Here is a 17,113-nt window from a genome sequence, read left to right as displayed (position 1 = left end):
GAAAGCAAAAATGGGTATGTTTGAAGGAATAGTGGTTCCAACAATGTTGTATGGTTGCGAGGCGTGGGCTATGGATAGAGATGTGCGCAGGAGGATGGATGTGCTGGAAATGAGATGTTTGAGGACAATGTGTGGTGTGAGGTGGTTTGATCGAGTAAGTAACGTAAGGGTAAGAGAGATGTGTGGAAATAAAAAGAGCGTGGTTGGGAGAGCAGAAGAGGGTGTTTTGAAGTGGTTTGGGCACATGGAGAGAATGAGTGAGGAAAGATTGACCAAGAGGACATATGTGTCGGAGGTGGAGGGAACGAGGAGAAGGGGGAGACCAAATTGGAGGTGGAAAGATGGAGTGAAAAAGATTTTGTGTGATCGGGGCCTGAACATGCAGGAGGGTGAAAGGAGGGCAAGGAATAGAGTGAATTGGAGCGATGTGGTATACAGGGGTTGACGTGCTGTCGGTGGATTGAATCAGGGCATGTGAAGCGTCTGGGGTAAACCATGGAAAGCTGTGTAGGTATGTATATTTGCGTGTGTGGACGTGTGTATGTACATGAGTATGGGGGGGGGGGTTGGGCCATTTCTTTCGTCTGTTTCCCTGCGCTACCTCGCAAACGCGGGAGACAGCGACAAAGTATAAAAAAAAAAAAAAAAAAAAAATATATATATATATATATATAACCTGGGGATAGGGGAGAAAGAATACTTCCCATGCATTCCTCACGTGTTGTAGAAGGAGACTAAAGGGGACGGGAGCACGGGGCCACAAACCCTTCCCCTCCTTGTATTTTAACTTTCTAAAAGGGGAAACAGAAGAAGGAGTCACGCGGGGAGTGCTCATCCTCCTTGAAGGCTCAGATTGGGGTGTCTAAATGTGTGTGGATGTAACCAAGATGACAAAAAAGGAGAGATAGGTAGTATGTTTGAGGAAAGGAACCTGGATGTTTTGGCTCTGAGTGAAACGAAGCACAAGGGTAAAGGGGAAGAGTGGTTTAGGAATGTCTTGGGAGTAAAGTCAGGGGTTATTGAGAGGACAAGAGCAAGGGAAGGACTAGTACTAATCCTGAAACAGGAGTGGTGGGAGTATGTGATAGAGTGTAAGAAAGTAAACTCTAGATTAATATGGGTAAAACTGAAAGTTGATGGAGAGAGATGGGTGATTATTGGTGCATATGCACCTGGGCATGAGAAGAAAGATCATGAGAGGCAAGTGTTTTGGGAGCAGCTGAATGAGTGTGTTAGTGGTTTTGATGCATAAGACTGGGTTATAGTGATGGGTGATTTGAATGCAAAGGTGAGTAATGTGGCAGTTGAGGGAATAATTGGTATACATGCGGTGTTCAGTGTTGTAAATGGAAATGGTGAAGAGCTTGTATATTTATGCGCTGAAAAAGGACTGGTGATTGGGAATACCTGGTTTAAAAAGTGAGATATACATAAGTATACATATGTAATTAGGAGAGATGGCGAGAGAGCGTTGTTGGATTACGTGTTAATTGATAGGTGCGCGAAAGAGAGACTTTTGGATGTTAATGTGCTGAGAGGTGCAACTGGAGGGATGTCTGATCATTATCTTGTGGAGGCGAAGGTGAAGATTTGTAGGGGTTTTCAGAAAAGAAGAGAGAATGTTGGGGTGAAGAGAGTGGTGAGAGTAAGTGAGCTTGGGAAGGAGACTTGTGTGAGGCAGTACCAGGAGAGACTGAGTACAGAATGGAAAAAGGCGAGAACAAAGGAGGTAAGGGGAGTGGGGGAGGAATGGGATGTATTTAGGGAAGCAGTGATAGCTTGCGCAAAAGATGCTTGTGGCATGAGAAGTGTGGGAGGTGGGTTGATTAGAAAGGGTTGGGAGTTGTGGGATGAAGAAGTAAGATTATTAGTGAAAGAGAAGAGAGAGGCATTTGGATGATTTTTGCAGGGAAAAAATGCAAATGAGTGGGAGATGTATAAAAGAAAGGGGCAGGAGGTCAAGAGAAAGGTACAAGAGATGAAAAAGAGGGCAAATGAGAGTTGGGGTGAGAGAGTATCATTAAATTTTAGGGAGAATAAAAAGATGTTTTGTAAGGAGGTAAATAAAGTGCGTAAGACAAGGGAGGAAATGGGAACTTCAATGAAGGGGGCTAATGGGGAGGTGATAACAAGTAGTGGTGATGGGAGAAGGAGATGGAGTGAGTATTTTGAAGGTTTGTTGAATGTGTTTGATGATACAGTGGCAGATATAGGATGTTTTGGTAGAGGTGGTGTGCAAAGCGAGAGGGATAGGGAAAATGATTTGGTAAACAGAGAAGAGGTAGTAAAAGCTTTGCGGAAGATGAAAGCCGGCAGGGCAGCAGGTTTGGATGGTATTGCAGTGGAATTTATAAAAAAAAAGGCGGTGATTGTATTGTTGACCGGTTGGTAAGGTTATTTAATGTATGTATGATTCATGGTTAGGTGCCTGAGGATTGGCGGAATGCTTGCATAGTGCCATTGTACAAAGGCAAAGGGGATAAGAGTGAGCACTCAAATTACAGAGGTATAAGTTTGTTGAGTATTCCTGGTAAATTATATGGGAGGGTATTGATTGAGAGGGTGAAGGCATGTACAGAGCATCATACTGGGGAAGAGCAGTGTGGTTTCAGAAGTGGTAGAGGATGTGTGGATCAGGTGTTTGCTTTGAAGAATGTATGTGAGAAATACTTAGAAAAGCAAATGGATTTGTATGTAGCATTTATGGATCTGGAGAAGGCATATGATAGAGTTGATAGAGATGCTCTGTGGAAGGTTTTAAGAATATATGGTGTGGGAGGCAAGTTGCTAGAAGCAGTGAAAAGTTTTTATCGAGGATGTAAGGCATGTGTATGTGTAGGAAGAGAGGAAAGGGATTGGTTCTCAGTGAATGTTGGTTTGCGGCAGGGGTGTTTGATGTCTCCGTGGTTGTTTAATTTGTTTATGGATGGGGTTGTTAGGGAGGTGAATGCAAGAGTTTTGGAAAGAGGGGCAAGTATGCAGTCTGTTGTGGACGAGAGAGCTTGAGAAGTGAGTCAGTTGTTGTTTGCCAGTGATACAGCGCTGGTGGCTGATTCATGTGAGAAACTGCAGAAGCTGGTGACTGAGTTTGGTAAAGAGTGTGAAAGAAGAAAGTTAAGAGTAAATGTGAATAAAAGCAAGGTTATTAGGTACAGTAGGGTTGAGGGTTAAGTCAATTGGGAGGTAAGTTTGAATGGAGAAAAACTGGAGGAAGTGAAGTGTTTTAGATATCTGGGAGTGGATCTGGCAGCGGATGGAACCATGGAAGCGGAAGTAAATCATAGGGTGGGGGAGGGGGCGAAAATCCTGGGAGCCTTGAAGAATGTTTGGAAGTCGAGAACATTATCTAGGAAAGCAAAAATGGGTATGTTTGAAGGAATAGTGGTTCCAACAATGTTGTATAGTTGCGAGGCGTGGGCTATGGATAGAGTTGTGCGCAGGAGGATGTTGTGCTGGAAATGAGATGTTTGAGGACAATGTGTGGTGTGAGGTGGTTTGATCGAGTAAGTAATGTAAGGGTAAGAGAGATGTGTGGAAATATAAAGAGCGCGGTTGAGAGAGCAGAAGAGGGTGTTTTGAAATGGTTTGGGCACATGGAGAGAATGAGTGAGGAAAGATTGACCAAGAGGATATATGTGTCGGAGGTGGAGGGAACGAGGAGAAGTGGGAGACCAAATTGGAGGTGGAAAGATGGAGTGAAAAAGATTTTGAGTGATCGGGGCCTGAACATGCAGGAGGGTGAAAGGCGGGCAAGGAATATAGTGAATTGGATCGATGTGGTATACCGGGGTTGACGTGCTGTCAGTAGATTGAATCAGGGCATGTGAAGGGTCTGGGGTAAACCATGGAAAGTTGTGTGGGGCCTGGATGTGGAAAGGGAGCTGTGGTTTCAGGCATTGTTGCATGACAGCTAGAGAATGAGTGTGAACGAATGGGGTCTGTGTTGTCTTTTCCTAGCGCTACCTCGCACACATGAGGGGGGAGGGGGATGGTATTCCATGTGTGGCGAGGTGGCGATGGGAATGAATAAAGGCAGACAGTATGAATTGTGTGCATGGGTATATATGTATGTGTCTGTGTGTGTATATATATGTGTACATCGAGATGTATAGGTATGTATATTTGCATGTGTGAACATGTATGTATATACATGTGTATGGGGTGGGTTGGGCCATTCCTTTCATCTGTTTCCTTGCGCTACCTCGCAAACACAGGAGACAGCGACAAAGTAAAATAATAAATAAACATATATATATATATATATATATATATATATATATTTTTTCTTTTTTGCTTTGTCACGGTCTCCCACGTTTGCGAGGTAGCGCAAGGAAACAGACGAAAGAAATGGCCCATCCAACCCCCATACACATGCATATACATACGTCCACACACGCAAATATACATACCTACACAGCTTTCCATGGTTTACCCCAGACGCTTCACATGCCCTGATTCAATCCACTGACAGCACGTCAACCCCGATATACCACATCGATCCAATTCACTCTATTCCTTGCCCGCCTTTCACCCTCCTGCATGTTCAGGCCCTGATCACCCAAAATCTTTTTCACTCCATCTTTCCACCTCCAATTTGGTCTCCCACTTCTCCTCGTTCCCTCCACCTCTGACACATATATCCTCTTGGTCAATCTTTCCTCACTCATTCTCTCCATGTGCCCAAACCATTTCAAAACACCCTCTTCTGCTCTCTCAACCGCGCTCTTTATATTTCCACACATCTCTCTTACCCTTACATTACTTACTCGATCAAACCACCTCACACCACACATTGTCCTCAAACATCTCATTTCCAGCACATCCACCCTCCTGCGCACAACTCTATCCATAGCCCACGCCTCGCAACCATAAAACATTGTTGGAACCACTATTCCTTCAAACATACCCATTTTTGCTTTCCGAGATAATGTTCTCGACTTCCACACATTTTTCAAGGCTCCCAGGATTTTCGCCCCCTCCCCCACCCTATGATTCACTTCCGCTTCCATGGTTCCATCCGCTGCCAGATCCACTCCCAGATATCTAAAACACTGACACATATATCCTCTTGGTCAATCTTTCCTCACTCATTCTCTCCATGTGACCAAACCATTTCAACACACCCTCTTCTTACTCAACCTCACTCTTTTCATTTCCACACATCTCTCTTAGCCTTTCATGACTTACTCGATCAAACCACCTCACACCACATATTGTCCTCAAACATCTCATTTCCACACAAACTTCATTGCTCTCAGAACCTTTACCCCCTCCCAAACCCTGTGACTCACTTTCGCTTCCATGGTTCCATCCGCTGCCAAATCCAATCCCAGATATCTAAAACACTGACACATATATCCTCTTTGTCAATCTTTCCTCACTCTCTCCATATGCCCAAACCATTTCAACACACCCTCTTCTTACTCAACCTCACTCTTTTCATTTCCACACATCTCTCTTAGCCTTTCATGACTTACTCGATCAAACCACCTCACACCACACATTGTCCTCAAACATCTCATTTCCAACACATCCACCCTCCTGCGCACAACTCTATCCATAGCCCACGCCTCGCAACCATAAAACATTGTTGGAACCACTATTCCTTCAAACATACCCATTTTGCTCTCCCAGATAACATTCTCTCCTTCCACACAAACTTCATTGCTCTCAGAACCTTTACCCCCTCCCAAACCCTGTGACTCACTTTCGCTTCCATGGTTCCATCCGCTGCCAAATCCAATCCCAGATATCTAAAACACTGACACATATATCCTCTAGGTCAATCTTTCCTCACTCATTCTCTCCATGTGACCAAACCATTTCAAAACGCCCTCTTCTTCTCTCTCAACCACACTCTTTTTATTACCACACATCTCTCTTACCCTATTATTACTTAATCAAACCACCTCACACCACATATTGTCCTCAAACATCTCATTGCCAGCATATCCACCCTCCTGCGCACAACTCTATCCATAGCCCACGCCTCGCAAGCATACAACATTGTTGGAACCGCTATTCCTTCAAACATACCCATTTTTGCTTTCCGAGATAAGGTTCTCGCCTTCCACACATTCTTCAAGGCTCCCAAAATTTTCACCCCCTCCCCCACCCTATGATTCACTTCTGCTTCCATGGTTCCATCCGCTGCCAAATCCAATCCCAGATATCTAAAACACTGACACATATATCCTCTTTGTCAATCTTTCCTCACTCATTCTCTCCATGTGACCAAACGATTTCAAAACCCCCTCTTCTGCTCTCTCAACCACACTCTTTTTATTACCACACATCTCTCTTAGCCTTTCATGACTTACTCGATCAAACCACATCACACCACATATTGTCCTCAAACATCTCATTTCCAACACATCCACGTTCCTCCGCACAACTCTATGTATAGCTCACGCCTCGCAACCATATAACATTGTTGGAACCACTATTCCTTCAAACATACCTATTTTCACTCTCCAAGATAACATTCTCACCTTCCACACATTCTTCTACGCTCCCAGAACTTTCGCCCCCTCCCCCACTCACTTCCGCTACCATGGTTCCATCCGCTCCCAAATCCATTGCCAGATATCTAAAACACTTCACTTCCTAAGTTTTCAAGGACTGCAACTATTCAATTACTTTACATGAAGTCAGTTTCTCATTTTAGCCTTGCTGGTATTATACTCATGTCTTTGTTGGGTGATCCCAAATTTATGGTAGAGTATGAAAGTCTGGGAGTTATCAAGGGATTCTCATAACTCCCTGTTATCCTGTTTAGTTTCTCAAGAATTTCCTGAGCCTGACAGAGACCTACCAAGAGGAATGCCTTTTCTGTCTCCATGCTCTGTTTTTCCCCTCTGCATGAAAGATTGCTTTGTGGTTGATGAAATTGATTTGTTTCTTACTGCTCGGTCTTTCACCCCATTCATATGGCATCAGGAAGGTGCCTGCCACTTTCCCTTTCCAAAGGACTGTCACTAGAAGATAACAAGCAAGGCTTATGGAGTTTAACCAACACCTTTTTAACTTCTTGCTCTGCTTAGGTTTGTTTAATGTTCTCTGTGTACCCTTGGGTATAATGCTACCAGGTAGAGACTCTTTGTTTCAGGGGAGCAGCCATGAATTGAAGGGTAGTTTGTCATGAGGTCCCAATCAATCTCTTTGTGTTTGTACTTGTAACACCCACGAGGCAGCCCTTATCTTACAGTGGAGAAATGAAAGCTTCAAGAACTGAAAAAGTGTTTCTCCACAGAATGGGAGGCTTCATGGGTGTGGGTTATGTTCCCATCCCATCCTTCCTCTTCTCCTCTCTCGTTTTCCTTTATTTAACTCTTGCAAGGTTCTCCACCATTTTTGAAGTGAGCTGGTCAGGCTTGCAAGTGACTGGCAAGCAGGAAAGTGGACAAAGTTAGGGAGAGAAACCTTGTGTTATAGGCACTCTCCCATCTTCCTTGGGGCAGAAAGGGACATGTTATGGGAAAATAGTCACTGCAGTTGATAATAGTGTGCATAGTAACTGTATTATATGAATTCCTTACTCTAATACCATCCATAAGGTCTCCTTCTAATAGAAAATTATCTTGTATTTTTCAAAACTTTCATGTTATCAATGAAAAAGGTTTTATGGTGTTCTTTTTATTTTCCAGAATGCCAATGATTCTTGGAGTTGTTGTTGCTCTGATTTTGGGAGTGATTGTGTTGTGCATAGTGTGTTGCTGCTGCTGCCCATTCTGTATCCTCTACAAGCGTCGTAACCGGGGAACTGTCCATCAGCGTAAGTTATTTTATTGGTATTTATTTTACATTTACTGAATGCTATATTTTATTTTTATTTTAAACATGTCCTCTGAATTTTTAAGTCTTTCCAGGTTTTACGTCATTATTATTTAATGTTTCATTACTCTTGCTTTGATTTTTCTCCCTCCACTCTCTAGCAGTCATGTATAGTGCACTGAAACCAAAGCTAACCCTCTATAGCCAAGCCCCGCAGACCAAAGTCTATGGTTTCTATTAATTGCTTCATATGCCTGTATATATAAGAAGCTAAATTGAATAGTGTTGTGTCATAGGGTTGCCAACCAAATAAGTGGAAATGAATAAGTTAGGGGGAATTCAGAAACTCCTCACAAGGAAAATTTAAAAAACTGAATTGTCATGAGACGCTGCAAGAACTTAAACTTTGCAGCTGGGAGAGAAGACACAAAAGATATGTGACAGTCTACAGATGACAACAAAATAAGTGAATGATTGAAGGTGTACCAGGCCTGAAAGCCTCTCAGCAAGGGGGAAAACAAGTTTATTAAGTCTGCATCAATACCATGGAATAAACCTAAAAGATATAAAATGAAGACATATGAGATGAGCATGTAAGGTGGAAAGACTGTTCAGTGCATTATCTAGCAAAATAAGAAAAATACATGGGACAAGCACAGAAAAGTTGAAAAGAAACACGTAAATGGGTGAAAATTGTTGCAGATGAACTCGGATTGAGAGTTGATTACATTGTAATGTGTGGTGGTGGAGAAAAATAGTATTGTCAGTCAAGCAGGGTGTGCAGTGAGTGCTTCACACTGACCCTGTATTTTGGCAAAATATCATCATAGTTGCTGTGACTTTTAATAGGTACTCTATCTCCATCACCTGTAACTGTATTGCCTATAAAGAAGGGAAAGATGTGATGTTCTATCTCTGCATGATTTCAAATTGAAAGTGAAAAAAAATGTGTTAAACTTGAAAGCTTCTCAGCATAAAGCATACAGAGTTCTTAAGTCTTCAAGAACGCCATGGAACCTACCAAAAATAAATCAGACTATAATATTTGACAGACCAACCATGAAGCTATAATGATTATTCATTCTACTGCCAGGAGAAAAATAGAACATCCATGGAACAACTACAGAAATATTTTAAAAAAAGTTGACATATGGTTGAAATCAGTCCCAGATGAACTAAGAATCAATAATTATGTAATTTAGGTGGCAGTTGAGAAGGATAGTCTTATACATCAAGACATTATGTCAGCGCTTCACACTAGCCACACCATTTGGGGTAAATTTTATCTTAGAAACTCGTAGGTAGGTACTCTCTCTGGATACAGTTTTCCTTGATTTTCCTAAGGCATTTGACAAAGTGATCCACAGGATTTTATCAGAGAAAGTAATGAAGCAAAACAGTAGTGATAAGATGAAATGATAAATCAGATTTTTTGATTATTATTATTATTATTATTATTATTATTATGAAGTCAGGGGTTAGTGAGAGGACAAGAGCAAGGGAAGGAGTAGCAATACTCCTGAAACAGGAGTTGTGGGAGTATGTGATAGAATGTAAGAAAGTAAATTCTCGATTAATATGGGTAAAATTGAAAGTTGATGGAGAGAGGTGGGTGATTATTGGTGCATATGCACCTGGGCATGAGAAGAAAGATCATGAGAGGCAAGTGTTTTGGGAGCAGCTGAATGAGTGTGTTAGCGGTTTTGATGCACGAGACCGGGTTATAGTGATGGGTGATTTGAATGCAAAGGTGAGTAATGTGGCAGTTGAGGGAATAATTGGTATGCATGGGGTGTTCAGTGTTGTAAATGGAAATGGTGAAGAGCTTGTAGTTTTATGTGCTGAAAAAGGACTGATGATTGGGAATACCTGGTTTAAAAAGCGAGATATACATAAGTATACTTATGTAAGCAGGAGAGATGGCCAGAGAGCGTTATTGGATTACGTGTTAATTGACAGGCGTGCGAAAGAGAGACTTTTGGATGTTAATGTGCTGAGAGGTGCAACTGGAGGGATGTCTGATCATTATCTTGTGGAGGCTAAGGTGAAGATTAGTATGGGTTTTCAGAAAAGAGGAGTGAATGTTGGGGTGAAGAAGGTGGTGAGAGTAAGTGAGCTTGGGAAGGAGACCTGTGTGGGGAAGTACCAGGAGAGACTGTGTACAGAATGGAAAAAGGTGAGAACAATGGAAGTAAGGGGAGTGGGGGAGGAATGGGATGTATTTAGGGAATCAGTGATGGATTGCGCAAAAGATGCTTGTGGCATGAGAAGAGTGGGAGGTGGGCTGTTTAGAAAGGGTAGTGAGTGGTGGGATGAAGAAGTAAGAGTATTAGTGAAAGAGAAGAGAGAGGCATTTGGACGATTTTTGCAGGGAAAAAATGCAATTGAGTGGGAGAAGTATAAAAGAAAGAGACAGGAGGTCAAGAGAAAGGTGCAAGAGGTGAAAAAAAGGGCAAATGAGAGTTGGGGTGAGAGACTATCAGTAAATTTTAGGGAGAATAAAAAGATGTTCTGGAAGGAGGTAAATAGGGTGCGTAAGACAAGGGAGCAAATGGGAACTTCAGTGAAGGGCGTAAATGGGGAGGTGATAACAAGTAGTGGTGATGTGAGAAGGAGATGGAATGAGTATTTTGAAGGTTTGTTGAATGTGTCTGATGACAGAGTGGCAGATATAGGGTGTTTTGGTCGAGGTGGTGTGCAAAGTGAGAGGGTTAGGGAAAATGATTTGGTAAACAGAGAAGAGGTAGTAAAAGCTTTGCGGAAGATGAAAGCCGGCAAGGCAGCAGGTTTGGATGGTATTGCAGTGGAATTTATTAAAAAAGGGGGTGACTGTATTGTTGACTGGTTGGTAAGGTTATTTAATGTATGTATGACTCATGGTGAGGTGCCTGAGGATTGGCGGAATGCGTGCATAGTGCCATTGTACAAAGGCAAAGGGGATAAGAGTGAGTGCTCAAATTACAGAGGTATAAGTTTGTTGAGTATTCCTGGTAAACTATATGGGAGGGTATTGATTGAGAGGGTGAAGGCATGTACAGAGCATCAGATTGGGGAAGAGCAGTGCGGTTTCAGAAGTGGTAGAGGATGTGTGGATCAGGTGTTTGCTTTGAAGAATGTATGTGAGAAATACTTAGAAAAGCAAATGGATTTGTATGTAGCATTTATGGATCTGGAGAAGGCATATGATAGAGTTGATAGAGATGCTCTGTGGAAGGTATTAAGAATATATGGTGTGGGAGGCAAGTTGTTAGAAGCAGTGAAAAGTTTTTATCGAGGATGTAAGGCATGTGTACGTGTAGAAGAGAGGAAAGTGATTGGTTCTCAGTGAATGTAGGTTTGCGGCAGGGGTGTGTGATGTCTCCATGGTTGTTTAATTTGTTTATGGATGGGGTTGTTAGGGAGGTAAATGCAAGAGTCCTGGAAAGAGGGGCAAGTATGAAGTCTGTTGGGGATGAGAGAGCTTGGGAAGTGAGTCAGTTGTTGTTCGCTGATGATACAGCGCTGGTGGCTGATTCATGTGAGAAACTGCAGAAGCTGGTGACTGAGTTTGGTAAAGTGTGTGGAAGAAGAAAGTTAAGAGTAAATGTGAATAAGAGCAAGGTTATTAGGTACAGTAGGGTTGAGGGTCAAGTCAATTGGGAGGTGAGTTTGAATGGAGAAAAACTGGAGGAAGTGAAGTGTTTTAGATATCTGGGAGTGGATCTGTCAGCGGATGGAACCATGGAAGCGGAAGTGGATCATAGGGTGGGGGAGGGGGCAAAAATTTTGGGAGCCTTGAAAAATGTGTGGAAGTCGAGAACATTATCTCGGAAAGCAAAAATGGGTATGTTTGAAGGAATAGTGGTTCCAACAATGTTGTATGGTTGCGAGGTGTGGGCTATGGATAGAGTTGTGCGCAGGAGGATGGATGTGCTGGAAATGAGATGTTTGAGGACAATGTGTGGTGTGAGGTGGTTTGATCGAGTAAGTAACGTAAGGGTAAGAGAGATGTGTGGAAATAAAAAGAGCGTGGTTGAGAGAGCAGAAGAGGGTGTTTTGAAATGGTTTGGGCACATGGAGAGAATGAGTGAGGAAAGATTGACCAAGAGGATATATGTGTCGGAGGTGGAGGGAACGAGGAGAAGAGGGAGACCAAATTGGAGGTGGAAAGATGGAGTGAAAAAGATTTTGTGTGATCGGGGCCTGAACATGCAGGAGGGTGAAAGGAGGGCAAGGAATAGAGTGAATTGGAGCGATGTGGTATACAGGGGTTGACGTGCTGTCAGTGGATTGAATCAAGGCATGTGAAGCGTCTGGGGTAAACCATGGAAAGCTGTGTAGGTATGTATATTTGCGTGTGTGGACGTGTGTATGTACGTGTGTATGGGGGTTGGGCCATTTCTTTCGTCTGTTTCCTCGCGCTACCTCGCAAACGCGGGAGACAGCGACAAAGTATAAAAAAAAAAAAAAAAAAAAAAAAAAAATTATTATTATTATTATTATTATTATTATTATTATTATTTTTCTTTGTTGCTGTCTCCCGTGTTAGCGAGGTAGCGCAAGGAAACAGACGAAAGAATGGCCCAACCCACCCACATACACATGTATATACATACACCTCCACACATATACATACCTATGCATCTCAATGTATACATATATATATACACACACAGACATATACATATATACACATGTACATAATTCATACTGTCTGCCTTTATTCATTCCCATTGCCACCTTGCCACACATGAAATAACAACCCCCATCCCCCTTATGTGTGCAAGGTAGCGCTAGGAAAGGACAACAAAGGCCACATTCGTTCACACTCAGTCTCTAGCTGTCATGTAATAATGCACCGAAACCACAGCTCCCTTTCCACATCCAGGCCCCACAGAACTTTCCATGGTTTACACCAGACGCTTCACATGCCCTGGTTCAATCCATTGACAGCACGTCGACCCCGGTATACCACATCATTCCAATTCACTCTATTTCTTGCACGCCTTTCACCCTCCTGCATGTTCAGGCCCCAATCACTCAAAATCTTTTTCACTCCATCTTTCCACCTCCAATTTGGTCTCCCACTTCTCGTTCCCTCCACCTGTGACACATATATCCTCTTTGTCAAAATCTTTCCTCACTCATTCTCTCCATGCGACCAAACCATTTCAAAATGCCCTCTTCTGCTCTCTCAACCACACTCTTTATTTCCACACATCTCTCTCACCCTTACATTACTTACTCGATCAAACCACCTCACACCACATATTGTCCTCAAACATCTCATTTCCAACACATCCATCCTCCTGCGCACAACTCTATCCATAGCCCACGCCTCGCAACCATACAACATTGTTGGAACCACTATTCCTTCAAACATGCCCATTTTTGCTTTTCGAGATAATGTTCTTGACTTCCACACATTCAGCAAGGCTCCCAGAATTTTCGCCCCCTCCCCCACCCTATGATTCACTTCCGCTTCCATGGTTCCATCCGCTGCCAAATCCACTCCAGATATCTTACAGCACTTCACTTCCTCCAATTTTTCTCCATTCAAACTTACCTCCCAATTGACTTGACCCTCGACCCTACTGTACCTAATAACCTTGCTCTTATTCCTATTTACTCTCAACTTTCTTTTTTCACACACTTTACCAAACTCATAGACATAGACATAGAATTTACTTTTGAAGCACACTGAACAGTCTGATGATGTTCTAGTGGGGGTGCCACAAGGAATGATATTGGCCTCAGTTCTCTTTATGGTAGTAGTATCAAAAATAAACAAAGGAGCAAAAGGAAGTATAGTCAGAAGGTTTGCTGAAGACAAAGAAGAAATTTGAGCAGAGCTGAATCATACTTAGATATGGGCAGAAAAAAATGTGTTGAAATTAAATGAAAAATTTGAGCAATTTAGTCATGGATATACTAAAAGTATTTAGTCATAGATATGCTAAAAGTATATGAGTGATTCCTTATAAATGCTAATCAGGGAAAGACATGGAATGTGAAGCAAACACCAGAGCATCTCAATGTTATCATAAATGAGGAGCTTGAATTAAAAAGGTCACATTGATAATATGATACTGTCAAACTAAGTAATGAGTGGTATGATAACATAAGCCTTTTCTACAAGAAACAGAAATCTGATAATGATAATGTTTGTAAGTTTATGCACAAGCAAAATGGAATACTGCTTCATCATATGAGCATCAGCCAATTCAGCAGAAATAAGCAAGATAGAGTTCAGAAACACTTCACAAGGAAATTTAAGGGAATGGAACTTGTGAACTATCTTGAGAGGCTGAAAGAACATGAAATCTACAGCCAGGGGAGAGGATAGAAAGATACATTACAATGAATGCAGGTGACAAATAGAGGATATCAAGAAATATGTCCTAAGCCAGTAAGCATCTCAACAAGAAATAAACAGAATTATTAAGTCTGAAATAATACATTGGAATGTGCCTCAAAGATATCAAGAAAAATATACAAGAATCTGGCTAAGGTGGATTCATCTAATTATTAGATTGTATTATTAAAATTGTACAAGTTATAGTACACTAAACACTGATTAAATCTCATGGAAACAATGAGAGACTGAGAAGGGGTTAGAAAATAATGGATTCAAGAACCAATTTTAACAAAAATAAGTTACATTAGATGTTACCTGTTTACAAATTAGTATGAAAAACAGTAGTACAGACACAGATGCAGTACACTTCTGCAGCCCAACACAAGTACTGAATACAGAATAGTACACTTGGAAAGTTGAGGACTACAACATATAAAACTATAGGGGTGAGATGCACAAAGTACACCACATGGCTTAGGAATTACAACAAGGTTCTAGCTTACACACACACACTGAATACAGGCTTCTCATCCTTAGTAGCTTCAGTGTTAAGGCAGGAGTTTAATGTGTTGGTTGAAGGAGTAGTGCAACATAACTCTTCTGTTTACATATAAGAGATACAGTACAGGCTTGCCACAGTGTTTACATATGGGGAGATGGGAGGACCTCAGTAAGTTCATGTACAAGATTTAAAAGAGGAATGAGCAGGCACAAGTTAAATGGCAAGGACTATAAAGTGAATTAAGAAATATGCATAACACAAGTACGAGTGATTAAAAGAAACCTAGGTATTTGGTTGAAATTAGTCTCACATGAACCCAGAATTTATGATTATTAGATGAATTTGGTCTGTTTATCTGTCTCTGATGCCTGGTTCCACTTGGAACTCCCTCAAGGGGGTGGTGACAGCAATAGAGATACAGTACAGGCTTGCCACAGTGTTTACACATAGGGAGATGGGAGGAACTCGGTAAGTTAATGTACAAGATTCAAAAGAGGAATGAGCAGGCACATGTTAAATGGCAAGGACAATAAGGTGAATTAAGAGATATGCATAAAACAAGTACAAGAGTGATTAAAAGAAACCTAGATATTTGGTTGAAATTAGTCTCACACGAACCCAGAATTTATAATTATTAGATGAATTTTGGTCTGTTTATCTGTTTATCTATGTCTCTGATGCCTGTTCCCAACTGGGACTCCCTCAAGGGGATGGTGACAGCAGTAGTCTCCATAGCTTGTGAACTCCAGTGCTGCTTCTTAGCCTTTAGTGCTTGGGAGAGGGAAACTCTGGCGCATTGTTTGCAGAAGCTCCCACCTAATGTTCCTATGGACTACGTTTGCCTAATGCTCTTTCCTAATAATCCTGCCTACTGCTTCTACCTAATGTTTCTACCTAATGTTCCTTCCTAAATGTTCCTACCTGCTACTACTGTCTGTTGCTCCTACCATTTTGGCAAAAGGCAAGGCTAGCACCAAGTGCTTACGGCAGAGAAATCTAAAGTAACAAAGAATGAGCTGTTTGAGTTGAGTTTTTTCAAGTGTTATGTGTGACAAGAAAAGATTGCATGTTTGTGGACAGAATGCTCATAGTCCATGTGTGGGTGAGGCAGAAAGATAAGACAGCTACCTGGGTCAGAGGAATGCTACATGTCAACCACTGAAGTGCTAGCTCTCTTCACACCCATCACTAACCCTCCTGATTCTCAAGCAGGTAGCACTGGTAATATATGATATATGAGAGGCAAGTGTTTTGGGAGCATCTGAGTGAGTGTGTTAGCAGCTTTGATGCATGAGACCGGGTTATAGTGATGGGTGATTTGAATGCGAAGGTAAGTAATGTGGCAGTTGAGGGTATAATTGGTGCAAATGGAAATTGTTAAGAGCTTGTCGATCTGTGTACTGAAAAAGGACTGGTGATTAGGAATACCTGGTTTAAAAAGAGATACACATAAGTATACGTATGTTTTGGAAGGAGGTAGATAAAGTGCGTAAGACAGAGAACAGATAGGAATATCGGTGAAGAGTGCTAATGGGGCAGTAATAACAAGTAGTGGTGATGTGAGAAAGAGATGGTGAGACTATTTTGAAAGTTTGTAGAATGTGTTTGATGATAGAGTGGCAGATATAGGGTGTTTTGGTAGAGGTGGTGTGCGAAGTGAGAGGGTTAGGGAGAATGATTTGGTGAACAGGGAAGAGGTAGTGAAAGCTTTGCAGAAGATGAAAGCCAGCAAGTTGGTGGGTTTGGATGGTATTGCAGTGGAATTTATTTAAAAAGGGGGTGACTGTGTTGTTGATTGGTTGTTAGGGATATTCAATATATGCATGGATCATGGTGAGGTTCCTAAGGATTGGCGGAATGCATGCATAATGCCATTGTACAAGGGCAAAGGGGATAAATGTGAGTGTTCAAATTACAGAGGTATAAGTTTGTTGAGTATTCCTGGAAAATTATATGGAAATGGTATTGATTGAGAAGGTAAAAGTATGTACAGAGCATCAAACTAGGGAAAAGCAGTGTGATTTCAGAAATGGTAAAGGATGTGTGCATCAGGTGTTTGCTTTGAAAAATGTATGTGAGAAATACTTGGAAAAACAGGTGGATTTGTATGTAGCATTTTTGGATCTGGAAAAGGCATATGGTAGGGTTGATAGAGATGCTTTGTGGAAGGTATTAAGAGTACATGGTGTGGGAGGTAAGTTGCTAGAATCAGTGAAAAGATTTTACCAGGGTATAAGGCATGTGAACGAGTAGGAAGAGAGGAGAGTGGTTGGTTCCCAGTGAATGTCGGTTTGCAGCAAGGATGTCTGATGTCCCTATGGTTGTTTGATTTGATTATGGATAGGGTTGTTAGGGATGTGAATGCAAGAGATTTGGAGAGAGGGACAAGTATGCAGTCTGTTGTGGATGAGAGGGCCTGGGAAGTGAGGCTGTTGTTGTTCGTTGATGATACAGTGCTGGTGGCTGATTGGGATGAGAAACTGCAGAGGTTGGTAAATGAG

General features: G+C 41.9%; 1 protein-coding gene across 4 annotated transcripts in view; it reads left to right on the top strand.

Annotated features, from left to right (window-relative positions):
* LOC139766048 (uncharacterized) overlaps positions 1-17,113 on the top strand; it is a 191,185-nt gene that overhangs the window by 149,273 nt on the left and 24,799 nt on the right. For all 4 annotated transcript variants that reach the window (XM_071694191.1, XM_071694189.1, XM_071694190.1 and 1 more), the window contains exon 4: positions 7,647-7,774. In XM_071694191.1, the coding sequence (XP_071550292.1) occupies positions 7,647-7,774 (128 nt within the window). The remainder of the gene's footprint in view (positions 1-7,646; positions 7,775-17,113) is intronic.

Source organism: Panulirus ornatus, chromosome 56 (genome assembly GCF_036320965.1).
Source record: "Panulirus ornatus isolate Po-2019 chromosome 56, ASM3632096v1, whole genome shotgun sequence".
Lineage (NCBI taxonomy): Eukaryota > Metazoa > Arthropoda > Malacostraca > Decapoda > Palinuridae > Panulirus > Panulirus ornatus.
The sequence above is the reverse complement of the archived record's forward strand: the minus strand, read 5'-3'. Positions and strand labels throughout refer to the sequence as shown.